The sequence below is a fragment of the Arvicanthis niloticus genome, chromosome 22 (assembly GCF_011762505.2).
Source record: "Arvicanthis niloticus isolate mArvNil1 chromosome 22, mArvNil1.pat.X, whole genome shotgun sequence".
NCBI lineage: Eukaryota > Metazoa > Chordata > Mammalia > Rodentia > Muridae > Arvicanthis > Arvicanthis niloticus.
In genome coordinates, this window is record NC_133429.1 from 1,654,126 (window position 1) to 1,679,620 (window position 25,495).

The window sequence follows — 25,495 nt, forward strand, 5'->3', positions numbered from 1 at the left end:
TTGTGGTGAGCATTTTTGTTTGTTTTTCTGTATAGCCCTTGGCTGTCCTGGAATTATGTCTGTAGATCAGGCTGGCCTTGAATTTGCAGAGATCCGCCTGCCTCTGCCTCCTGAGTGGTAGGGTTAAAGACCCATCCATGCCTGGCCCCTAATTTTTATTTTAAACTTGAGATTCCAGGTCCATGACTGTGAGTTTTGTAGGCAATGATGTCCTGCCAAAAAGCCAAAAGGTTAGATGTGTCTGAAGAGTCCCATGTCACCTTGAGATGGGACAGTGGTCTAAGGCTGTGGGGAGATGAATCTAGCTGAGTGTTTTAATAGTTTTAAAAGGAGACATTTAATATTTAATGTTTTCCTTAATATTACATTGAAATTTTAATATTTTACTAGGAGTCGGAGGGGAGAAAGGCAGACAAGGAAGAGGAACTGTTGGAGACTTAGATGAGAGGCAGAGGGGGCGGAGCAGCGGGGAGGAACCAGGGAAGCATCACACAGGATCGCCCTCCATGGCCCCGCCATGCCATCTGGCTGCCCCCTGACTCCCACTCGGATCCCTTCCTTTCAGCTCCGCAGCAGCCAGCGCAGGCCTCGGAGGTGCATCAGAGGGCTTCTGCCATCAGCCCAGGGGCCCGGCACACGCCTGTCACCACAGCCCTTGGCTTGCAGATCTTCACAGGGGGCCACGGGTCTTGTGCAGGAAGGCCCTACTCTGGGAGACCCTGCAGACTGGGGCCTGCAGCCAAGCCACAGCTTGACCGCAGATCCGGCAGGACACCCCTGAGCCACCACTGTCACAGCAGCTTCCAGACGCTTCAGGAAGTGGGCCAGATCCTACAGCTACTTATGGTCAGCGGCTCTCCTCACTCCACCCTCCTTGTCTGGCTCACCCAGCCTTCCTCCGAACCTTTGCACAGTCCGAGTTCTGTTCTGCATCTTGATCATGCAGCTGAGGCCCAGAGATGGTAAGAAACTCCCACCTGCTGTCTTACAACCTCCAGCTAACACAGGCTGCTCACAGGGCCTCTCCCCTGCTGCCTCCCGCTCCTCTGTGGCATCTAACCCTTCTCTAACTACACAGGACTTGGGGATACAGATTAGGTGACATGAGATGCTGATGGGGGCCATGGGGATGCAGGTGCTACAGGAGAATCCAAATCTATAGGTCGGTAGCTTGCTGGCATGTGTCAGGCTACACTGGGGACTGAACGGCAGGAGGATTACAAGTTTAAAAGGCCATCTTTGGCTACAGGGAATGAGGAATGGGGGATGGGAGAGGAAGCAAGCAGGGACAGACTCTAGCCAGGACAATGGAAAAAGAGACGTCGACGTCGGTTACACCTCAGGTGCATCCCAGACAGGCAAAGGGAGCCCTTGCTCCAGCCCTGGCACAGTCCTGGAAGGACCCAGATGGCTCTTCATAGAATAGGACCTTCTGCCACCTAAACCCTAACCCACCTGCAACAGAGAGGTGTCACTCTCTGCTCAGTGAACTGGACACGTGAGGCTTAGCCCAGGCTGGCCATGAGAAGTAGGTTCCTCCAGGAAGACTCCAGGCACTGTTGGCTTCTGAGGAATCTTCCCCTCCAAAGGAGCGAGTTAGGATGCACCAGGGAATCCAGCCCCACTTTCCAGCCTGAAGCTCTGGGTCTCTCTGCAGCTCTTCCAGAGGGGCCCAGTTACCTCTGCACTCCCCGAGGGCTCTCTATAGGGGCGCAGCGTGATCCAGGTTTCTCACACAATAAAAGACTTTAGTGGGTGAGCTTTAACCGTCTCAGCAAGCTTGTGCCCCTCTTCCAGTATCCAGCAGGGCTCAGGCTGAGCAGCAGAGACCACGGGGCCCTGTAGCCACCAGCATTCCCATGCTGGGCAGCAGTGTTTGGGAAGGACAGACTGAAGTCGAGAGGGCCAGACTGAGTAGTGCATGCCTGTGACCCCACAATTATGAGACCACTGAGGCAGGAGGATCACCAATTCAGGGTCAGTCTGAACTGTATATTTAGACCCAATATCAAAAACAAAAACTGGCTGGCCAGATGGCCCAGTGGTTAAAGGCACTTGCTGCCAACCTGACTTCCATCCTCGGGACCCACATGGTGGAGGAGAGGACTGACTTCCACAAGTTGTCCTGTGTCTTGGACATGAACTCAGTGGTGGAAATCACATTCATAACCACTTGGGGATCCACCCACACTTCACTTCCACCTAGTGCCTCCCTGGCTACTGCTGTCAAAAATAGGTTTGTGATTCAACCATATCCATGGGTCACCCATCCCCTGACTCCATCCTTCAAAGAGATGCACAAGCCACACCTACAGAAGTGTAGACCCAAATTAGAAAACCAAAGTGAGGGGCAGAGGGCGTGGTCAGGATGGAGCCCCACCTAAAATCCCCCAGTGAGGGGCTGGGGGCGTGGTCAGAGGTGGAGCCATTGAGTAGACTTCCTCAGTGAAGGGCTGGGGGCGGAGCTCCTCAGGTTGTTTCCCAGGTGCACTAACCACAAAAACCCAGTAGATCTAGGAGTCCCCAGGAACTACCCCCACCTCAAGTCTTTCAGAAACCAGAGTCAGAAAAATATTTTCCAACCAGTTTCTGGGGCAGGTCCCCTCGTGACCTGGGCATAGCCTTGGTACACTAGCAACTGAACCCAGCCAGGTGTGGAGGAGATGCACTTGTCCTGGCTCTTCAGATCACAGGAGTCTATGTCGAGGTCTAAGGCCAGCCTGTATGACATAGTGACACTGCCTTAGGAAAACCTTTATTCACAGGCAGCCAGTCCAAGTGGACATACTGGCATCCCATGGAAGAACACTGAGGCAGGAGGATGCCAAGCGGCAGGCTGGTTAGTGCTACATAGCTAGATCCTGTTCAGATGTGGGCAGTGGAGAGTCTGTCCCAACCGTGAGGCACTTGCCACCCAGCCTGACGCCTGAGTTCTGCCCTGAGACCTGTGATGCTCACAAGTTGACCTCTGATGTCTGCATATGGCAGGGGTGCATGACCCACACACAAAATAAATGTATGACATATATTTTTAAAAAACTGCTGGGCAGTGGTGGTGCACGCCTTTAATCCCAGCACTTGGGAGGCAGAGGCAGGCGGATTTCTGAGTTGGAGGCCAGCCTGGTCTACAGAGTGAGTTCCAGGACAGCCAGGGCTATACAGAGAAACCCTATCTTGAAAAAAACAAAAAAAAAAAAAAAAAAAAAAAAAAAATTTAAAAACTGATGCTGGCTGGCTAGCAGTGGCACTCACCTTCAGTCCCAGCGCCCCGGAGGCAGAGGCAGGCAGAGCTCTTTAGTCCGAGGCCAGCCTGGCCTACTGAGTAAGTTCCAGACAGCCAGGCTACACAGAGAAACCCTGTCTGGAAAAAAAATGTGTGTTTATGTGTGGCCCAGCTTTTGAATTCTGGAGCTCCAAAGTCAGCTCCCCATTTCACTACTAAGCTGTGTCCGGCTCTAGAGACAATTTCTTTCTTTCATTTTTTCTTTTTCCTCTTTATGTTTGCGTTGCCTGCACGTCTGTCTGTGCACAGGGGCCATTTCTGAGAGGGCCAGATGGAGGTATCGGGTCCCTGGAGTCACAGACAGTTGTAAGCTGTCCTGAGGAATTCCTTTAAGGTCAAGAGACCCCCCTTCACTCCCCCCTTTCTTTTGTGTCTTGAGACAGAGCCCTATAGTCCAGGATGGCCTGCAGCAAGAGGCCGTTTTTACAGCTCCCTCTGGGAGTGGGTGCAGGTCCTGAGGAGCCGAAGGATCATCAGACAAACTAACCCTCCCTGCATCTGTGTCCCCCAGGTTCCCTTCAGGGAAAGTGTTTGTCCCCTTTCTGATGCCATCACCCCTGGAACCGTCTAAACATTTACTGTTGACCACTTTGGGGATAGACAGCGTTGGAGATACCGCGCACCTGCTCAAGGCTGTGAGAGTTGTTAAACTATTAGGCTCAGAGAAATCTGTGGCTGACCTGAGGTGCAGCATTGAGCCAACCTGGGGCTAGGCTAAAGACACCTGACACCCACTGCTTCACACACCGTGACCACTACCCTGTAGGTACATAGGGGGGCCACTAGTCAGGAGCTGGGGCGGGTCAGCTGCCCTCGGCTGCTTGGAAGGTGCCACAGACGATGGCAATCACGATCTAACAGGAAAGAAACATAGGGCATTTCATTAAAAACCCATTCCTGTGTAGCAGGGCCCCTACTGAAACCCCACACTGTCGCTGTCCCCAGACCATACTGAGCACGCCTATCCTCCAGGCAGTCACTGCCCCCCCAGCCACACCCACGTTTCATTTCCCCATCAGCAGGAGCCACCTTTTTTACCCAGGTGGTCCATCTCCATGGCAACGTCCCCTCCGCAGGTGGTCGTAACCTTGGCAACCAGGTGCTAACCGCTCCACTGCTGGCAAGGCTGTGACCCTCCTGCTGCTCTCCCACGCAGCCTCCCCTCCCATCGCAGTGGCTCTGAAGAGCTGCTGAGTGGGGATGGGGAACCTACCAGGAACAATGAGCTCAGAGAGGGCAGGAGACATCCATTGTCACACAGCAGCTGGGCCTGGGGACTTCACACCCACCACCCTCATCCAAGCCTTACTGTACAAGTTTAGAGTCTAATGCCGGCTATATGCATGGCTCAAGTACATCTCTGTCCTCAATGTGACTCCACGGGTGACGCGCTGTCTGAGGGGAGAGGGTAGGGGATGCCTTGGTCTTTAGAAGCTCATACTCTCCTACTCAGACTACCCCTGTCCAGTTTGCCATCACTTATGTTGCTAGTTCAAGCAGGAGTCTGGACACCAAGCGCGTGCAGGGAGGCAGTGCTCAGGAGAAAGGGGGAAGGGCGGACATAAATAGGCTGAATGAGTAAATTATAGGATATCTTAGGAAATTGCAGGGAGGCTGGGAACGGGGGACAGAAGGCGGCCGGGTGGGGATGTGAGTCAGGAGGAAGCAGGGGCGGGCAGGGCAGACGCTGGGGAAGGCGTTCTGCGTTCTGCTCTCCAGCCGGAACAGCATGTGCAAAGGTCCTGTGGTGGGAGCCAGGCCCCTCGGCTGTGGTCCCTCCTGCTGCTGCTCTCTCTCCTCTGCAGAGTGATGAGAGAAAGGTGGATGAAGCCCCTCGAGCCTTGGTGACCCCAGTCATTAAGGCTGTAGTCTGCAGTGTTAGGCATAGGAGCTCCTTGGTCCTTGGGGGGAGACTCAGGCTAGATGGGCAGGACCTGGAATGGGTTGCAGGCAAGCGGCCAAGGTCCCTGCATCCACCTCTGGCTTTGGTCGTAGTTGTCGCCCATGCATGGAAAGTCTGCCGTATCATGTAACTCTGTGTGCAGTAGGCGCTCAACGAAGCCTGTCCAGGAGCCCCCAGAGCCAGTGCTCACACCCTCAGAGACTTGGAGAAGAGATGCAGTCTGTCTGGGGTCACACAGCACAGCAGTACACAGACAGGGCCGGCCTGATGTGGAGTTGGGGTCTACCTCCAAGGATATTGGGAGGGGCACCGGCTTCCTGGCCTCTTGGCTTGGGGAGGGACCTGGTCTGTGGCCTCACAGGATGCAGTTCCTGGGCCTCACGCCAATGCCAATGCAGTCTGGGAAAGGTGCCGACTTGAGTCACAGGTGGCAGAGCTGCCTTCCACTAAACCTTACTGGAGGACGGAGAGGGCGCACGAGGGGGCTTCCTGCAGCTAGGCCTACAGGTCACCCCTCTCCAGGGACAAAGGCAGCTGGGCCTCCGGGCACACTCAGTTTGCTACAGCGAGGACAGAGCCAGATGCAGCCAGCTCCTAGAAAAGGCTACTCACTGAGCCTCTGCTCTGGGGGACTGTCACCTCCTCCTTCTCATAGCTCCCACCCTGATCCCAAGGCTGAGTCCCCAACTCCTGTTTCCTGTCTGCTTAGGCTGGCTCCTACCAGGGAGCACTGGTAGCCTCCGAAGTGGTGGGGTAGGGACTTCAGTGCAGTGTCTCTCAGCAAGCGGGGCAGGCACACATGCTCCTTTGTTTGTAAAGTTAGTTTGTTTATTTTGAGTCATGGCTTCTCAGTGTAGCCCTGGCTGTCCTAGAAAACACTCTGTAGACCAGGCTGGCCTCGAACTCAGAGATACACCTGCCTCTGCCTCCCAAGTGCTGAGATTTGAGCTAAGATTCATCTTATTTTTAACTCTTTGCATTGCATACAGGAGCTCACAAACCAGAAGGTGGCCTCGGGTCCTCTGGAACTGGAGTCACAGATGGTTGTGAGCTGCCATGTGGGTGCTGGGACCTGAGATGAGGCCCTCAGCAGGAGCAGCAGCGCTCTGGCTGCTGGGCCTTCTTTCTGGCTCCCCCTCTTATCTTGGAGTTCTCTCCATGGTCCCCTATGCGATGTATGCATCTACCTACCTACTACCCACGCTAGGCTGTATGCACCAACGTGCACATCGCAGTCCCAGCACATGGAAGAGGAGGGGAGGGTGGCGGCCACAGCCTTGGATGGATGGCAGGCAGAGTAACGCGGAGTTAGGCCGGCAGCGGAGCAGCGGGAAGCCAAGGCAGGCTCTGGAACTCACTGAGGAGCAAGGCCACTGGGGATGAGACTTGGCAGAGCGGGCAGATGTGAGCTACAGTGCAGATGGTGGAGGCCTGTCCTGGGAGGGAGGGGACAACGGAGAGTTGCCAATTTCCAGAAGGTTCTGGGGACAACCTGTCGTATCTAAGGAGCCCCCAAGCATTTCTTGGTACTCAGTGTCTGCGGAGGCTCCGAGGACAGGGGCACGCTAGGCACGCGGGGTACCCGGGTGCTGCGTCCCCATCTGCCCCGGACCTGCTCCAACACGTGTCGTCGCGCGCGCCTCTTGCGGCTCGCGCGCGCCCTGGCCATGCGCACGGGGATGCGCGGCGGGGACGCGCACGGCGGAGCCCGGGAGGTGGCGGTGGCGGCGGTGGTGGCGGTGGCGGCGGTGGTGGCCGTGGCGGCGGCTGGTGGCGGCTCCGAGCGGCCCCCCGCGCCGTCTGAGGAGGAGCCGCCCAGGTGAGTGACAGCGCTGCAATCCGGGGACCCCTTCAGGCCCCCCACACGCGCTCCTCTCCAACCTTTCTGCACCCCCGGGGAAACTTCAGGGTCTACCCCGCCTCCAGAGATGCAGAGCCTAAGGGGATCGAGGGGCGCATGTGGGCGAGCACCCGGGGGGATGCCGAATGGTGATGCGCACTGCGGCAGGGGGACACCTGGGATGGAGCCGCGGCTGGGCTCCCTGAAATCCCCCGCCAGCCAGTGCAGGGAGATGCGCGCGAGGTGAATTGGGGGGTCTACATGCGGGACTCACACATTTTTGGGGTCTCGATCCCGTGGGGAAGCACTGGGGTGTTGGGCAGAGCCCCTCACTGGGCAGGCCTGTGTCCTGGTAGCGGCCACGGTGGTGGGGGCTTCTGTATATCCCCTTCTGTATATCCTACAGGCCCGGCCTGGTGTCCCCTGGGCACTGGGCCTGACCAGGGAGGCCACTGGGCCCCATTCAACAAGTTGAGAGGCTCAGGGCTTGGGTTCCAGTTGGACACGCTGCGTGTTCCCATCCCACCTTATGAACAAGGGCTCCTAATGCCAGAGTCCCCAGGGCACAGGTGTCCCTCCTCCCAGTGGGGAGTGCTTAGAACTTGGGGGTCTGATGCATTTGGGAAGCTGTACTGGTGCCAGGAGGCTTGTTGCTGTGTGTGGAGGGGAACCCAGAGCCCAGGCAGGGCCTGAGACCCTGTGCCTATGGATGGCTTGGTGGGTGGGTGGGGCATCTGATGCCTGCCTTTGGTGACAGGGAGGGGCTATTAGGGCTTGGAACTTGGGGACTTTTAGCAAGAACAGAAGTATCAGGCTGAGGATAACTCAGGAGGGCTCCCTGGAGGAGGCACCAGGCTACAAAGGTTGTAAGAAGAATGTTGAGAGGTGAATGACACGAGACAGAGGAGACAGAGGGGCTCAGGTTGGAAACAACACCCCTTGGGGACCTGAGGGTTCAGGAAGCTAACTAAGCCCTGGTCCTTTCACCTCTGAGCTGCAGGGGAGGCTTAGGATGGTGTCAGTTCACCCCATGGGTGTCCCCTCCACACAGACACCCAGATGAGGTCGGGTAGGAGGAAGAAGACACCCAGGGTGGGGTGGGAGGCTCAGTGGGGGGTCCCCTCAGCTTCCAAATTGCTCTTCTGTCCCTGGTTCCTTCCTAGAATTGATACCCCATCCTGACAGCCATCTCCCCCCAGGACCAGGGTGTTAAGTCCTGATCCACGCAGGCCCTGACATTGACCAGGGCAATTAGGATGTTGAAGAATCCCTTTGTCAGCTCCCACCTGAGCAGCACACAATGTGCGTCCGGCCTCAGTGTTTCCATCTGTAGAGTGGGGGTGGCTGCTGCCATCCACCCCCAGTTGCAGCCAGGCATGTGATCGTGCCTGAAGGGTGGGAGCGTACAAGGTCCCAAAGCCAAGGTTTTTGTGCCTCTTCCCCCGGGGCCCTCCTGACTCACTCCCAGCTCACCAGGTAGGAAGCTTTTTAGAACTCTTCCCCAGCTACTGCATTCGGTGTGGGCAGCCTGGGTGAGCCTCGAAGCCAGGGTGAGCCACCCACTGCCTCCTATGTCAGCCTTGGGCTTGAGAACAATGAGGAGTTAGCATTTAGTAAAAACAGAGCTGGGAACTCAGTTTCCAGTGCTCACAGGTGAGCTGGGGTCCCCTCCACACAGACACCCAGACGAGGTGGGGCGGGAGGAAGAAGGCACCCAGGACCCCAGGACAGGGTGGGAGGCTCAGTGGGGGTCCCCTCAGCTTCCTAGTTGCTCTTCTGTCCCTGGTCCTTCCTACAATTGACACCCCAACCTGGCAGCCACCTCCCCCAAGGAGGTCAAGCCCCAATCCCCCAGTCTCCTCCCCATTCCGTGAATGCACCATTTCTGTTCTCAGGGCTATCGGATAAGCGGACACACGTATATTGAGGGTTAAGTGTTTGCCAGTCTAGAACCTTCCTCTCCTTCACTGCTGGGTGGGCGGTGGCAAGCCTGCTACCCCCCTCAGGCATAGGCCATTAAGGAAATTGGGTCAGGAGCCCCCCCTCCAAAAGAATAGTGGCCAGGGACCCACAGTGGATGGGGCTGATTAAGCCTTAATGAGTTGTCACTGGATTAAAGGCCCAGGAGGGCCACGATCTAGGACAGAGAATGTACCAGCCCTGGAGGTGGAGCTGGGAGAGTGTCCCCAAAAGTATACCTCAGAGAGGGGGTGCTGTGAGGGTGTGCCAAGCCTGTCCTCACCCCACTTTATCCCTCACTCTTATTGTGGTGGGGGGATCCAGGAGTGAAGGACAGGAGGCCACTGAAGCCTGTCAGCCCCAGAACGTGGGTTCATCTTTCCCAGGATGGGGCCTCGAGGGACCCAGGGTTCCAATCCCACAGACGTACTGGGTCTCCGCTTGGGCTGAACACTTCTTTGTTAGGCTGGAGTTAGGCTGGAGGAGAGGCCTCTGTTTTCCAGACTGTTCCAAGAGTATAGGCCTTGGGGACCTCTAGCTGATTCCCACAGTGTGGCTTTGGCAGGTGTCAGACCTCAGTGCGGGAGCAAAACCACCCTCCCATCAAGAGACAACAAGAAACAGTGCCTGGCTGCCAGAGCCACATGTATGTCACTCCCTCCTCCAAACCACTGTGGCCCTGGGTGGCAGTTCCCCCTGGCTGCTGGGAGAAGCCATTACCTGCCACACGCATGCCCTCCTAAGACTCAGGCTGGCCCAGGGAACATCCCCTGAAGTGTCGGGGTGTGGAGGTCCCAGAGGCCTTGGCTCATGGCCCCCTCCTCCCTCCATGGATCCAGGGTCACAAAATCTAGGAGTCTTTTTGCCTGCCTTCCTTCTCACAACCCCAAGGTGACACTGGGCCTCAGAGGATCCAGGACAGTCTCAGCTTGGGCCCACTGGCAGTGTCCTGTCTGCCCAGGAGGTGACAAGTCCCCACCACCATGGTTCCACTCCCATTAAGACTGAGAACAGCAGCAGGCACACATCAGGTGTCTACTAAATGCTCGTTGAATGAATGACAGTGAGTTGGAGACCTACTCCTAACCAAGGCAGCACCTGGTGGAAGCATCTAGAAGCAGGCTAGCCAGAGGACAACGCCCCAGCCCCGTTTGTTTGGCCTTCTGCAAAATGGGAAGCGGAGGCTAGAGAGAGATGAACATCTGCTCACAGAGAGATGGTTGAGCAGACCCTGACCCTGGGCATCTGGGCGTGTGAGCATGCAAATGTGAACAACCTGGAGGTCAGAGGACAACTGCTGGGAGTCAGATCGACTCTATCAGCACGTGGATCCAGGGCCGGATCTCAGGCAGGCAGGCCGCAGGCAGGCGTGGTGGTGAGCACTTCCTGAAGCATGTCTGACCGCTGCTCTCCTGCTCTGTGTACCTTTGATCCACCCGACCATGGGACAGGGTGACGGATCTCTCAGGGCCACCCCTTACCATCCTGTAGCCTTGAACTCACTCTCTTCTGGAAGGTTTTCCAAACCTTCAGTTCACTTATTGGTCCATATTTTTTATGTCTGCTCCCCCCCCCCCAGTGAATTGCAGCGACATAGCAGCCCCTGGTGTGGGACTCCATGATAGGAAATGTCCAGAATGGGAGAATCAGACGTGGATTTGTGGGTAGCTGCGGGCTGGAGAGGCGGCGGGTGACAGAGGTCGGAGTTAGAGGCGTTTGTTATATGAGAATGTACTCAGAGGCCCTGGGGGTCCGCTTGAAATCATGGGACCCCATCCCAGGGTGACATGAGCCAAGGGTTAGGAGGACAGTGACTGGGCAGGCTGGACCCTGCAATCAGGCTCTGCCAAGACCGCTGCGGTGGCATCTCATGCATATTAATGAGTCATGTCCTTGAAGCCTTAGCTTGGCTCTTCCGCGGAGTCCATACTGGGCTTGCCAGAGCCCTGAAGCCCACTGAGAGCGATCTGAATGGTGGCTGCATGAGCCAGCACAGGCAGCCCAGCATCAAGGGTTCCACCGTGGCTTGGAGTGAGAAAGAAGCCAAAAGGTTCTAGATTCTGCTACATGAGGCAGCTATCCTATAGTCGGGTGCACAGCCTCAGAGGGGCCTTGGATCAAGTGTCCCTTTTAGACTTTTTTTTTTGCAGTGTCAGGAATAGAACCCTGGGTCTCTGGCAGATAGACCAGTGTTCCACCCTGACCACGCCCCCAGCCTCTCACGGGGGGGGGGGGAATGCCAAGGGGGCTCACCCCGACCACGCCCCCAGCCTCTCACGGGGGGGGATGCCAAGGGGCTCACCCCTGACCACGCCCCCAGCCTCTCACGGGGGGGATGCCAAGGGGGCTCACCCCTGACCACGCCCCCAGCCTCTTACTGGGGGAATGCCAAGGGGGCTCACCCTGACCACGCCCCCAGCCTACTTACTTTTTACTTATGCCTCCAGCTTATTTTTCCTATTTCTCTTTCTTTCTTCTTTATTTTTTTAAATTTTAATTTTTTAAAACTCATTTGGGCTTGGGGGTATGGATTTTTGTTTTGGCTTTTTTGGTTGGTTTGTTTTAAACAGAGTTTCTCTATGCAGCCCTGGCTGTCCTAGAACTCACTCTGTAGACCAGGCTCGTGGAGATCTGCCTGCCTGTCTGTCTCCTGAGTGCTAGGATTAAAGGTGCGAGCCACCATGACCGCCTAATTATCCCCCAGATGTATATGTCTGTTTTATATGTACAGTTGCCTGCATGTCTGACTGTGCACTGCATGTGTGCAATGTCCCGGGAAACCAGAGGCGGCGTCAGATCCCCTGAAGACAGAGTTTGGGGGTTTGGAGCTGCCCGCGGGTACTAGGAGCTCAACCCAGCAGAGCTGGATTAGCTCTGACTGCAAAGCCGCCTCTCCAAATGCTCTCCTGATTTTTACTTTGAGAGGGGGTCTCACTAAGTTGCAGGTTGTCCTGAAATTCACAATCCTCCTGCCTGAGCTTCTGGGGCAGTGGGTCGACAGGAGTGTGCTGCAGCCCCCAGCGTTGGGGTGTCCCTTTATATTTATTTGTTCGATGGAGCTGCCATCACCTGGTGGGGTGTCGGTGGGAGAAGAGAAAAGCAAGCCGTTTTCTTGGCTCCAGTCCCTGCAGGCAGATTGAAAGGAGCCCAAGGCGACTCAGATGACACAAGGCCAACCAGTAGCCAGTTCTACTGCTTTTCCTTTGTCAGCCCTTCGGAGGCTGAGGCAGGAGGATTGCTTGACAGTTTGAGACCTGCCTGATCTTCGGTGAGGCAAAGTCTACAGCAAGAACAAAAAAGCCACACGGTAGGTAGTCCAGTCCTCAGTGACAAAGACACTCTACCAGGGGCCAGGACCCAGAGACATGGCTTTGTGAGTAACCCTCCCCTAAAACTACAGGGCAAGAGAGGGGACAGAGAGACACCGCTCCCTGCCTGCCTTCTTCAACATGAGAGACGGGCGGTCACCTTCCACCCTACAGAGACACTCAGGTTCCTAGTACTTCAGGCATCCGCTGTCCCTCTGACTGAGGGGAAGCACATGAGGAGGGTGATTCCATGCTCCTGTCCTCACATGCCATGGCCAGCAAACACCCAAAAGGGACAGGTAAGGTCCTGAAGGCACACAGCAAGAAGGGTCAGGGTCCAAGCTGAAAGGTGGCAGTTGCTTCAGACAGCTGCCCATTCCTCCCCTCCCCAGCCCACCCCTGCAGCTTTTTTGTCACCCTGCAGAGGAGATGACAGGGCCAGGCCTGCCAGGAGGGGTTAGAGTTGAAAAACTAGGTCACCCTTTGAGTGGCCCCTGCTGAGCTGGCTCAAGAGATCTGCTGTCCCTGCCTGGTAGAGTAATTATAGAGCGAGCACTTGCCGGTGGTGCCCTGGAGGGATCTGGTGGCTGAGGTCTGACAAGGCCAGAGAGGGTGCAGGGGCCACCAGCACCAGGGATTGCTGGGGAGGAGTGGTTCAGTGGCAGCGACTTGACTGTCAGTTCTAGGCGTTCTCTGCCAGAACTGGAGGTTCTGTTCTGAGCCTAGCGACTGACTCCGGAGGCGGAGACAAGGATCAGTTGTTTAAGAGCACCTGCATAGCCGGTTCCAGGCCAGTCTGGGCTACCTGAAGCCCCACTTCAAAAAAACCACACGTGTAGCAAAGTCTGCGAGGGGCTCCAGGTGAAGGACTAAGCGCTGTGCAGCTGGCGGGAGGCAGTGATGGTGACGGCTCAGTCGTGAGCTGCTGGTGCACAAGCCAGAACACCTGAGTTCAAATCCCCATAGAGAAGCTGGCATGAGGGCACACTTCTGTATCTCAATGCTGAAGAAGTAGGGGGACCCCCTGGGGCTCGTGGCTGAACAGCCTAGTCCAGTCATCAGACTTTGAGTCCTGCTCAAAAGACAAGGTTGGGGATGATTGCAGAGGAGTCCACCTCTGGGCTCCACACAGGTGAACACAGCACAGAAAGACCCGATTCAAGGTAGGGACTCCACCCCTGACCACGTCTCCCCTCCCTTACTGGGGATGCTTGGTAGGAGCTCTGTGTTTGGCCACACCCCTACCCCCCTCACAGGGGGATTCTAGGCAGGGGCTCTCCTTCACACCTGTGCCTTCCAGTATGCTCAGTCACCAGGGCTGCCAGTCTGCTCTGTGCCAGTAGTCTTGCCTGGGGGCTTCAGCTGCTAACATGCCATAAATAGCTGCCTGGCAGATGGGAAGCCGTGTTGCAAAAGAGGCCAGGCAGCTCAGTCCAGCTGTCCCTCTGCCACCTCGACCCCTGGGTCTGGCTACAGTCAGGCTGCCTGAGAGAAACACTGATCCAGCCTAGTCAGGCCGGCACTGCAAGATATCTCAGCATCTATTATCGTCTCAGCCCCTTGGCCACCCGGGTCCTCAGTTCCCACCAGTAGCTCCCTTAGTCTTCAATCCAGTCTTGGGGTGTTTCCTGGCTGTTCCTCCATCCTAGCTAGAGTATCTGTCTCAGCGCTGAGGGTCATCATGACTCACCAACTGGGTCTCTGCAGGAGAGGAGCTGTCCTGTCACAGTCCCAGACTCCAGACAGCCAAACGCAACAGTGTGTACTCGGCCTGGCCCCTCCGAGGCACAGGGCAGGAATCTTCCTGTTTCTCTGAAGTTCTCAGGTCCAGGAGTCTCTGAGCAGTTTGCTTTGTTATCAGCTCTGCCTCCATCTTCAAGGGTAGCCTCAGCTACTCACCAGACCGGGTTGAGGCCAGCCTGAGCTACAAGAGAACTTGTTTTAAACCTCATCCACCTGTTCTGGGTGCTTCATGGAGTCCCACTAAGTGGTCTTCCGGGACACGGTCTCTCACTGAGCAGTGTCCTCCAAGGTCCTGCAGGTGTGTGTCAGAGCCTCCCTTTCCTGGCTGAGTAATACTTCAACGTGGATGGCCCCCACTTTTTCTGCCGTCTGTCCATGGGCCCTGGGTTTCTATCATGCATACTGTTACTGTGGGCATCTGTGAGATTTGGAAGATGTGCTGTCATGGGTCAGCATCCCTCTGTCTAGCTGGGCGCCATGGATACTCATGTAGTCTACCTCTTCCCATTCCAGCTGTCCTGGACTATGCTGGCGTGGCCCTAGGCCCAGACCCTACACCATGACCTGCTGGCTGCACATGCTGGGCCTGCACTTGCTGCTGCTGCCCACAGCACCCCTGGCCGAGGGCTGCCCCGCACGCTGCGAGTGCTCCGCCTCCACCCGCACGGTGGCCTGCGGGCGCCGTCGGCTGACTGCCATCCCTGACGGCATTCCGGCCGAGACACGGATGCTGGAGCTGAGCCGCAACCGCATCCGCTGCCTGAACCCTGGGGACCTAGCCTCGTTGCCCACTCTGGAGGAGCTGGACCTCAACCATAATGTGATCGCCCACGTGGAGCCCGGAGCCTTCGCCAACCTTCCCCGCCTGCGCGTCCTGCGTCTCCGTGGCAACCAGCTGAAGCTCATCCCACCAGGAGTGTTCACACATCTGGACAGCCTCACGCTGCTGGACCTGAGCGAGAACAAGCTGGTCATCCTGCTGGATTTCAGCTTCCAGGACCTGCGCAGCCTGCAGAGGTTGGAGGTGGGCGACAATGACCTGGTGTTCATCTCCCGTAGGGCCTTCGCCGGGCTGCTGGGGCTGGCCGAGCTCACGCTGGAGCGCTGCAATCTCACGTCACTGTCCCCAGAGTCGCTGGGTCACCTGCGGGGCTTGGGCTCTCTGCGCCTGCGCCACCTGGCCATCGCCGCCCTGGAGGACCAGAATTTCCAGAAGCTTCCGGGACTCTCGCATCTGGAGATCGACAACTGGCCGCTGCTGGAGGAGGTGGCCCCGGGCAGCCTGCGTGGGCTGAACCTCACATCGCTGTCCATCACGCACACCAACATCACGGCCGTGCCGGCCGCCGCACTGCGACAGCAGGCCCACCTCACGTGCCTCAACCTGTCGCATAACCCCATCAGCATGGTGCCACGCGGCTCCTTCAGAGACCTGGTGCGCCTGCGCGAGCTGCACCTAGCAGGAGCCCTACTGGCGGTCATCGAGCCACAGGCCTTCGTGGGGCTGCGACAGATCCGCCTGCTCAACCTCTCGGACAACCTGCTGTCCACGCTGGAAGAGAACACGTTCCACTCGGTGAACACGCTCGAGACGCTGCGCGTGGACGGCAACCCGCTGGCCTGCGACTGTCGCCTGCTGTGGATCGTGCAGAGGCGAAAGACCCTGAACTTCGACGGCAGGCTCCCCGCCTGCGCCACCCCCGCCGAGGTGCGCGGCGACGCCCTGCACAACCTCCCCGACTCCGTGCTCTTCGAGTACTTCGTGTGTCGCAAGCCCAAGATCCGGGAGAGGCGGCTGCAGCATGTGACTGCCACCGAGGGCGACGACGTGCGCTTTCTGTGCCGCGCTGAGGGCGAACCCGCGCCCACGGTGGCCTGGGTGACGCCCCAGCACCACTCGGTTACGGCTGCCAGCCGGGGCCGGGCACGCGTGCTGCCTGGGGGCACTCTAGCCATCGCGGACACGCGGCCCCAGGACAGTGGCACCTACACGTGCGTGGCCAGCAACGCCGGAGGTAACGACACTTATTTTGCCACCTTGACCGTCCAGCCGGCCGCCAACCGGACCCAGGGCAATGGGCACAACGAGACGCAGGTGGGCATCCGGTTCCCACTGGACCTCACCACCATTCTCGTATCCACCGCCATGGGGTGCATCACCTTCCTGGGCGTCGTCCTCTTCTGCTTTCTGTTGCTCTTTGTGTGGAGCCGTGGCCGTGGACAGCACAAGAATAACTTCTCCGTGGAATATTCCTTTCGCAAGGTGGACGGTCCTGCGGCTGCGGCTGGCCAGGGTGGCGCACGCAAGTTCAACATGAAGATGATCTGAGCCGGTCCCACGGTGAGCTGTGGCAGCGGGACCGCTCAAACCTCCGTCCAGTCCCAGATAATTTCCACCTATGCATATTTTTCCCAGGAGGTAGGCATGGAGGTTGCTGCAAGTCAGCTCACAAGCAGAACTTCCTCATTTTTGTAGACATCTGTGGGACTATTTTTGAGCAGATCACACCTTTTACAGTTCCTGAAGTGTTTTCTAAGGGTTTCACCTGTCTTCCCCACCCTCTGCTCTGGCTGCTGTGCTTGGACCCGAAGTGGCTGGAGACACTCAGGATCCAAGGTTTCTTATGCAGGTGCAGGCTGTGGTCCCAAAGTCCTGCGTCCTCCCTCTGCCGGTCACGTCCCCCAGATACCTACAGTGAGAACCCTTCAGGACACAGGACACACTGTGCTTGCAGTGGGTGTCTCCTCAGCTCATTGTAACACAACCTGTGTCACACACACACTTCGGTGTCACACACAGGGCCCAGGACTGCAGTAGGGACCCTGGGAATGCACCCGCCAGCTCCTGTCCACTGCTACTCGGGTACCCAGGGCTACCCCAGACCCTGCTGAGAGGCTCGCAGTCACCTCAGGAGCTCTGTCCCCAACTTTCCATCCCACCAGGAACTTCAGGCCCAGGGGGCCACCTGCCAGGAGAAGCCATGACCCATGTCCCCTAGAGGTCCCTGCACCCTGCCTTGCCATGCTGGACATCTGCTTGCAGGAGGGCTGGCTGCCCTGGGTCCTAGGAATGCCTCAGGCCAGCCACGTCCACTCTGCTGCCCTGCAGGGGAAGTCGCCTGCTGCAGGGTGAACAGGCTGAGCAGGCAGGGACAGTTGACAGTGGATGCTCAGACATTAGGGCCAGGTCAGGACCCACTAGCCTATCCCTCCTCAGTGTAACCTCTGCCAGGTCACAGTTAGGACACTGTTGAAAGATGGGACAGAGGGCACTTTGTGGGACTTGGCCAGAAACCAGGAAGCTGCAACTGACCCTTCGGACATTCCCACCTGTCCAGCTGTAATGTCTGTGGTCCACTGGGACCCTCTGTGTCTTCCTTTATAGAACAAGTCTGGGCTTGTAGTCTTTGCCCTGTGTGCCGAGGCAGGCCTTCATGATTGTGTCCAGACAGAAGGCAACCTAATGCAACGAAAAACCCAGATCAAGCTTGGCTAGTCTGAACTGGGCTGGGAACATGGGGACCCTTTGGTCCTGACCTCCCCAACCTTTCCATTACATACAAACTGACTGACAGGACAGGAGTGACTAGGTAGACTGGCATTTTCAGACTCTATCCCTGAGCCTGACAAGATCGACCTCTTTGGTCCTAGAGTGTCCCCTTAGCCCCTGTTGCCATGGCAACCCCAGGGCCCTCAAAACAACAACCAACGAAATCCAAGTGCCTTTAGAGTTATTAAAAGACAGGGGGTGCACTTCCAGCAGGGCTAGAGTTCACAAAGTGTCAGTACATTACATTGGGGTTCCCCAGTCCAACAACCTCTATCCTCACCTGCTGTGTTTGACTGAAATCCAATTAAACAAGCTGATTTAATACAAAAGTCAGACTTTTAGATATTATTATTCCCATAGGAGGGGTGGGGTGGGTGTTGGAGTGGCTGGGACCCTCCTTTGAAGTTGAGAAGCTGTGTGGGTGCAAGGGTAACCCGGGAGAGAAGCTCCTGGTGGCAGAGCCAGTCATGGTGATGCACATGTCAACCCAGCACTGGAAGCTGGAACGTTTATAGACTTGGGGCTGAGGCAGGGGCTTACCTCGCATGCAGAAAGCCGATTGTATCCCCAGCACCTCAGACACTTGGTGTCACCAGCAGGTGTGGGACAGTGATTTTTCCCGTGGCCATACAGCAGGGCAGGATGGGGCTGGGACAGTTCACATAAGATAATCTATATGAAGCCGGGCGGTGGTGGCGCACGCCTTTAGTCCCAGCACTCCTGAGGCAGGGGCAGGTGGAGTTCTGAGTTTGAGGCTAGCCTGGTCTACAGAGTGAGTTCCAGGACAGCCAGGGCTACACAGAGAAACCCGCCTCAGCCGTAAGTATTCCTCTCTAAATAGAAGGCCCTGGAGCACTCGGCTAAAAGACCCCAGCTTGCCTTTTACAATTTATTATTTGAGCCTTTTTTTCTTTTTTCGAGACAGGATTTCAAGACAGCCCTGGCTGACCTGGAACTCACTCTGGAGACCAGGCTGGCCTGGAACTCAGAAATCTGCCTGCCTCTGCCTCCCAAGTGCTGGGATTAAAGGCGTGCGCCACCACTGTCCAGTGAGCCATTATTATTATTAATTTTTTAACAGAAATTCATGTAGCCCAGGCTAGTCTTAAACTTACTATGTAGTTGAAGCTGACCTTGAACTCCTGATTCTTCTGCTTCCTCACTGGGGTGCTGGGTGACAGGGGTAAGCTACCATGCCCACCTTTGCACCTCCACTGCCCCAGGCCTGCTCACTTCAGGGTTTCACCTCCTGGTTTCTGTCCGTACAATGTCCCATCCTCCAGGGTGCTAAGAGTGAGGGGTAGCCTTGGGAAGGTCCTAGCTCTACTCTGGGCCTGGCCTGTCTGCCTAAGTCTGACACCTCCTCTTTCAAGGGGGCCTGGGTAGAGGGGCCAGGCTGCTGCTACAGGTACTGCTCAGCTTTGGGGGCTGAGTTCTCTGGGACTAGGCCCTGTGTATACAGTGGTTCCTCTATCTCTATGTGTCCTCCTGGTGCCCTCTGGGCTGGATGTTCCATCCGAACCCCAGACTGTGATGAGTGCTTCCCAGTATCCTGAAAGATGACTGCCATTTCTGTTCCACAGGAGAGAGCAAGCAGCCCACCACGATCACACAATACCATCACGGTTTTTCATAGATCTAGAGTCCAGGTGTCACCTCCATCTCAGAGGGTCCTTGGAGCAAAGAACGTCAGTATCCTCAAGAGGCAGCCTACCTGTGCACACGCACTACGTATGTGTGCCCCCAAGTCCCCAGGACAGCAAGAGCAACTCTAGTCAGCCACAGCAGTTCCCTGGGCCCAGGAAGAAGCCTGGCACTCACTGCTCCAGGCCACAGACAGATCCCCTGTACAGGGACACTTTATGGTCCAAACAAGAAAACATATTCCCAACTTGTGGTCCAAGACAGTTATCCCAGCTATTTGGGAGACTGAGGCAGCCCCACCTAGCTGGGGCTAGGAGCAGTGGTCAGAGGTGGAGCGTAGTCAGTAGTTGCCTAGCAGGTGAAAACCTGAGCTAATCAGGACCACAGGCACAGGCCGGAGAGCGGAAGTTCAGTGTATGGGGAAGAGTTCGTCTGGCCAGCTGCAGAGATGGCTCAGTGCTTAAGAACACGGAGGGTTTTGCAGTATTGGACTTCGGCCCAACACAAGTTGGTTGGCTTACAATGGTCTGACTCCAGCCCATCAGCTTCTCAGGCGGCTCCACACACGTGGCACACACCTACTTGCATATACAATTGAAAACACTAAAAGTAGCCAGGCATGGTGGTGCTCACCTTAACCCCAGTCCTGGAGAGGCAGAGGTAAGCGGGTCTTTGTGGCCATCCTGGTCCACACAGTCAGATCCATGCCAGCTGGAGTTACACAATGAGAATGCCTCAAGAGGCAGACAAGTGACAGATGGAGGAAAAATGTAGTGAGTGCGGGGTCTTGGTTTTGTTGGTGAGGCCAGCAGTCTGGCTGCTCGGTTGGCAGCCTCTCGGCTCCTGCCAGGAGTGTCTGTCTACCCAGTGAGCTACAGGCATGTGCTTGCTACATTTTGGGAGCGTGGTACCCTGGGAGTTGTGTGTCCCTGGGTTTTCTGAATGAAAAGGGAGTTGTCAGGCACACACAGCACTCCAGTTCCCAAGCCTTTTCGCTTTTGATAGTCTGGCTGTGTAAACCAGGCTAGCTTGGAACTCAAATCCTGCCCCAGCCCTCTAGGTACTGGGATATCAGGCACGGCCTTGTTGCTATTTCTGAGGCAGGCCATGGTCAGAAAGCGCTGGCCAATGGGGAACAGGGAGCATAGAGCCAACTTGTCCCACAAGGCTTCAACTATCCGGTCCTTGATTGGCAAAATCCCAACCCATCTGGGATACAGCCACCACAATCTCTGATTGGTAGTTCTCGCAGTCAAGTTCTTAAGATGCTGGTAACTCAAGAAACTGCTTTTGGTGCTACAGTGAGACTATGTGGCCCTAAGATCCTGTGAGGGCACCCCACTGTCATAGGCTAAAATCTATCAGAATCCCCAAGCAAGCGCAATTACTAAGTTAAAACAGAAAGAGCTAGTGTAGCACACATGCCCATCACCCCAGCACTCAGAAGCAGGAAGGTCATGAACTCTAGGGCATCCTTGGCCACAAAAGAAACTCGAGGCTAGCCAGGGCTACCTGGGAGGAGAAAAAAAAAAAACAAAAAACAAAAAACAACAGAACAAAGAGGTTGTGTTGCTGGCCAGCAGCTCAGGTCTGGTAGGCAGCCATTTCTGTAGACAGCAGGCTGTGTGACCCCACAGCACCATGTGCACAGGGGAGGAAGATACTCTCAGGACAGTCTGGCCACCACCAAGGTCTAACCTCAGCCCTCCAATCTCCCCCAACACTCCCTACCCAGCTACTTCCACATGGTCCTTGTGACTAAGTTCTCCCGGTCTATCCACTGGTTCCATGGTTGTGGGCTCCGTCAAGACACAGGAGGCTCGCACACTGCTATCTCAGCTTAGGCCTCTTCCTGGACAGAGCTTATTCTGTGTACTAGTTTCCCAAACACCACAGCAATGGGGGTGGAAGGGGCTTATACACAGCAGCCTTGGGCCCTGTCCTGTTCACTCAGTCCCCGAGTACCCTCAGGGCTACAATGCTCCCCAACGCCTGCCAGTTTACTGGCCCACTCCTTGGTTCTCCCACGGTAAACACTAATGCTGCATCTTGACTCCTTTGCCCTGTTTACAACCCAGCTCCAGCCCTGCACTGCCCAGTGGGCAGAGCACCCATGTCTATAGCTCAGGTAGCTGAACACACAGCTCCTGGGCAGCCTCTCCCCAGCCTACCCCAAAGGCCATGCTGCTCTACCTCGGCCACTTTCAGCCAGTTGTCTGAGGAGCAGTCACAGAGCCCACAGCCTCTCAAACATCCAGGACATCCTGGTCCTACCACCCACTTAAGTAGAGGCTCAGAAGTGACTGGAAGCTCCAGAACCCTCCCTGGTGGGGACCCTGGGCCACAGCTAACAAGAGCCCGGCCTCGACCCAGCAGCAGGACACAGACACAGCAATGAACGAGATCACTTTATTGGGTTTGAGCCAGGGGAGGTGACACTATCTATTTTATCTAGACTTCAAAGGAGGCTGCTCTAGCATAGGTCACCTGACCATCTTAAACAGCAATAAAAAAGTAAAATAGAAACCTTTATTTAGAATTAAAGCCAACACTTGAGTGTGACAAACACAGCATTCAGCTCGAAGAAGCACCCCGCTAATGGAGTGAGCGTTTATTCTGCACAATCACGACATGTGGACAAACCCGGGAGAGGGCGCAGGGACACTGGGCAGGGCTGGCACCTAGTCCTCCTCACCCGGGTCCTCTCTCTCCAGCGTGTAGACCATGAAGCAAGCGTCGGGTCTCTTGGGGACGAGGGGATGCCCGGGTCTCACAATCTCAAAGCCAAGAAAGCTGAAGGTTCGGAGTAGGGCGGCTGTGGGGACATAGGGTCAGAGCTCGGGGTGCCATAGCTTCCCTCCCTGGAACCCTACGGCAATACCCACCTCTGTCCTCACGGTTCTTGGGAAAGCAGATGAAAACGTGGTCGGCCCGGAGTTGCTCCTCTGCGAACTCTAGGAGAGCTGCAAAACTGAATGAAGCATGGAGCCATCAGCCACCTGTGTGCAGGCCCCAGATCCCCTACAGCCCCAAGGGTTAGTAGCCTACCTGTCCTTGCTGCCCTCCGGCAGAGGCCCAGCTGGGAGCTCGATGTAAAGGCCACCACCATTCCACACCGCCCTCCAGGTGACCTGCTTGGCCTCCGTGAGCGTGGACTGGATGCTCAGGACCCTGGTCTTGTCATTAGACGTTGGCTCCTCTGTCACATTCAGCCGCTCGTCCTGGGAGGGCAGGGCTGTCAGGATGACCAGCTCACTGTGCCAGTGACAGGCACCCCCGGGCTCTCCAAAGGTACTCACGGAGTACAGGATGCTAGCTGAAAGACTGTGATCCCGCTGACTGTTCCCTCGCCCACCTGGGATCTTCAGGGGTGGGTGAGGGACATCAGGAGCACCACCGAGGCCCCGGACCCAGGTTACTACAGCAATGAAGGGCAACCCTAGAACTGCAGGAGACGATGCTCAGGTTGGTGGCAGCTGCAGTAGGAAGTGCCTGGGCTTCCCACTCAAGAGCCATTGGCCACTGCCCCTCACCTCTGTAGCTCTGCCCCTTTTGTAGCAAGGCTCCAACAGGGCTTCAAGCCGTGTCCTCTCAGCACTGTGGTCCACGGCAGGGAGCTGGGACATGCCACTCTCCATGCTGCCAACCCCTCCTCTTACGCCAGGTCACCTGTTCCTTCCCACCCTCCAGTCAGCAGCTACCAGTAGGCCTAAACTCTACCTCACCTCTACTAATGCTCGAGTCAGACAACCCCAAGTTTCCTCCCTTTCCTGCTGCCACTCTATAGGACCCTGCTGCCCATAGAGTTCCCACCATCTATACCTACACCTTTCCCAAAACACTCCCCTTTCAGTACCCTTCAGGTGAGACCCCTCCATCCCATCCACTGCAGACTTAACTGCCAAATGGACCCAGAGATTCATTAAGGTTACCCCTTACCACAACTTACCACTCAACCACAGCAACTCCACAATCCCTAAGACAGTACCGTGAGCCCCCCTAAACCTGACCATTTTCAAGATCATCCCAATTCTGACCCAAGTCCCTCAACATTCAGTCACTAAATCCAACCTGAACCCTAAATCTAATCCCAGCCTCTCAACCTGTGACTTCCAAAACTGACACAAGCTTCTTTCTCAACGCCCCAAATCTGGCCCCATACTCTCCCACCGTGAAAAGAGTCAACATGAACCCAAGTATAAAATAGGGTCCCTCCCCAACAGCACCCAAAATCCGAGACGAGGCCCTCCTCTACAGAACATACCATTTATTACCATCCCCCTCCATGTAACCTCAGACACTTCGCCACCTGACATTAGAACCGGATCACAGATCCGAGACACGGGCCCCCAAATTCGAGTCTCCAATCTCTCATTCCAGATTCCTCCCAGGATCTTAGGCTCAACTCGCAGCCCTCAAATTCGACTCAAACCTCAAATCGGATCCCACATTTTCGCGAAATGTTTCCCATTCTCCCACCAAACCAACCCCTACGCCTCAACCCACGACTCCCTAATTCCACTCGAATCCCAAATAAGAGTCGGCGACCCGCGCCACAGGCCCCGCCCCGCCCCGCCCCCGGCGCGATTGTGGCCGCCACAAAGGGGCGGATCTCGCGCTGCCGAGACTTATCTGGCGCCCCGAGGCCGACCCCGCTCCAGGCCTGCGCACACTGCGCTTCCCCCTGGGCCTACGCGGACGCTGTTTCTGGAAGCTTCGCGGCGGCGGGGGCAGGGCTCTCACCTCTCGCTGCTGCAGCCGCCGCGGCTGTGCTGACTAAGAAGCGGCATGGTGCGGCTGGCGTGAAGCGTGGCGCTGCGTTTGTCCCCTTCCTTCTCTCTGGCGAAGCAGTGGCTGTTGAGGATCCGCTGCAGGGAGGATTTCACCATCCGGCCGCTGGGGTCCGAAACCAGCAAAAACCTCCGCTGCACTTCCCGCGCCGCCGCCGCTGCTCGCCGTTCGCAAAATGGCGCCGGCGCCGACGCCCACTTTTATATGCGTCGTCACCGCAGGCCACGCCCCCACACGCAGGCGTAAACGCAGCAGCGTGAGGCGACGGAGGAACGGGGCGGAGCCACAGTGGCAGCTCAGAAAAACCAAATACGTCCCACCTATTCCGGCCTCTGATTGGCGAAAGTAAAAAAAACAGGAGGAAGGTCTCCGTTGATGATTAGTTGGCGATAGGAGAATCCCGCCCCCGCGTGTTTGCGTCATCCGTGGGAGGGAAGACAGGAAAATGCAGATACGTTTCCCCCCCCAGACTCTGATTGGTCAATGTAGAAAAACGGACGGCTTTGGCCCCTTTGAGGATTGCTCGGAGTTCCGACGAGCCCGCCCTCCAGGTTTTATGTTGTGTAGGGGGCGGGGCTTCTGCGAAGCAGTCATACAGGACGTAGAGCTCGGTCTAGCCCAGTCCCCAAGGGTAGGACTCTGCGCCTCGGCTCGTCTCTGTGGCCCTTCAGTTTTGTCCTCCTTCATCTTCTCCATCTTACACCATTATGGTCCCACCCACGGGACGCCCCGCCCCAGGAAGGCTGATTGTCAGGAAATAACTGTCAAGGGTATCTGAGACTGAGCTAGGCGGTTTGTTTGGTGCCCATCCCCCACGCGGCAAAATTATTCTAATGACCTTGTAATAATGGGTAATTACGTTCTAGGTTGGGACTCTATTTTGAAAACAACTTACAATTTAAAAGAAAACCTTTCAAAAGTTAAGATATTCCAATCTAGAGAAATATTTTACGTCAAACTGGGATTTAAACTTTTTTTTTTTTTTTTTTTTTTTTTTTGGTTTTTTCGAGACAGGGTTTCTCTGTGTAGCCCTGGCTGTCCTGGAACTCACTCTGTAGACCAGGCTGGCCTCGAACTCACAGAGATCTACCTGACTGTGCCATCCAAGGGCTGGGATTAAAGGCCTGCACCATCACCCAGGTTAATACTGTGTCTTTTGAGAATAAACTTGGTCAAATATTGCCTATTTGAGCAGCAGTTTGATTTAGGCACCGTCTTTCACTTCCAGGTTAAAATCAGAAACAGTTTTGTCTTTGGGATACAATTTGAAAGCTCACTGTTCAACGGGGACAGGGGACAGATATGAGTGAGGACTAAGCCTCTGCTCTGGAGGGCTCACAACCTCCTGGAACTCCAGCTCCAGGGATCCAATGCCCTCTTCTGGCCTCTCCAGGCACCAGGCAGGCTCACGATTGGCCTGAGCTAGAAGCCGATCTAGGCGTGTCAGATAGTCTCCCGGACAGTGGGAAACAAT

General features: G+C 56.1%; 2 protein-coding genes across 3 annotated transcripts; one reads left to right on the plus strand and one right to left on the minus strand.

The window, feature by feature from the left end:
• The first annotated feature begins 352 nt into the window (after nucleotides 1–352).
• Lingo3 (leucine rich repeat and Ig domain containing 3) lies at nucleotides 353–17,915 on the plus strand. Of its 2 annotated transcripts, none has more exons than XM_076919377.1 (2): nucleotides 353–962; nucleotides 14,550–17,915. In XM_076919377.1, exons 1-2 carry the CDS (start codon nucleotides 442–444, stop codon nucleotides 16,363–16,365), a joined length of 2,337 nt encoding a protein of 778 aa, XP_076775492.1. In that variant the 5' UTR covers nucleotides 353–441; the 3' UTR covers nucleotides 16,366–17,915. The 2 variants fall into 2 exon arrangements, with proteins under 2 accessions (XP_076775492.1, XP_076775493.1); XM_076919378.1 differs by lacking the exon at nucleotides 353–962 and adding an exon at nucleotides 6,936–7,005.
• A 3,830-nt stretch (nucleotides 17,916–21,745) lies between these two features.
• Nucleotides 21,746–24,213, minus strand: Oaz1 (ornithine decarboxylase antizyme 1). Its single transcript, XM_076919379.1, is given in 6 exon segments — nucleotides 21,746–22,045; nucleotides 22,116–22,201; nucleotides 22,279–22,451; nucleotides 22,530–22,616; nucleotides 22,618–22,675; nucleotides 23,974–24,213. Coding segments are annotated over 6 exon segments (684 nt in total). The 5' UTR covers nucleotides 24,120–24,213; the 3' UTR covers nucleotides 21,746–21,911.
• Nucleotides 24,214–25,495: the final 1,282 nt, after the last annotated feature.

Coding starts and splice junctions, on each gene's coding strand:
- Lingo3 (XM_076919377.1), top strand. CDS start 442: ATGAGAGGCAGAGGGGGCGGAGCAGCGGGGAGGAACCAGGGAAGCATC. Junction 963..14,549: donor GCAGCTGAGGCCCAGAGATG/GTAAGAAACTCC, acceptor TTCCCATTCCAG/CTGTCCTGGACTATGCTGGC.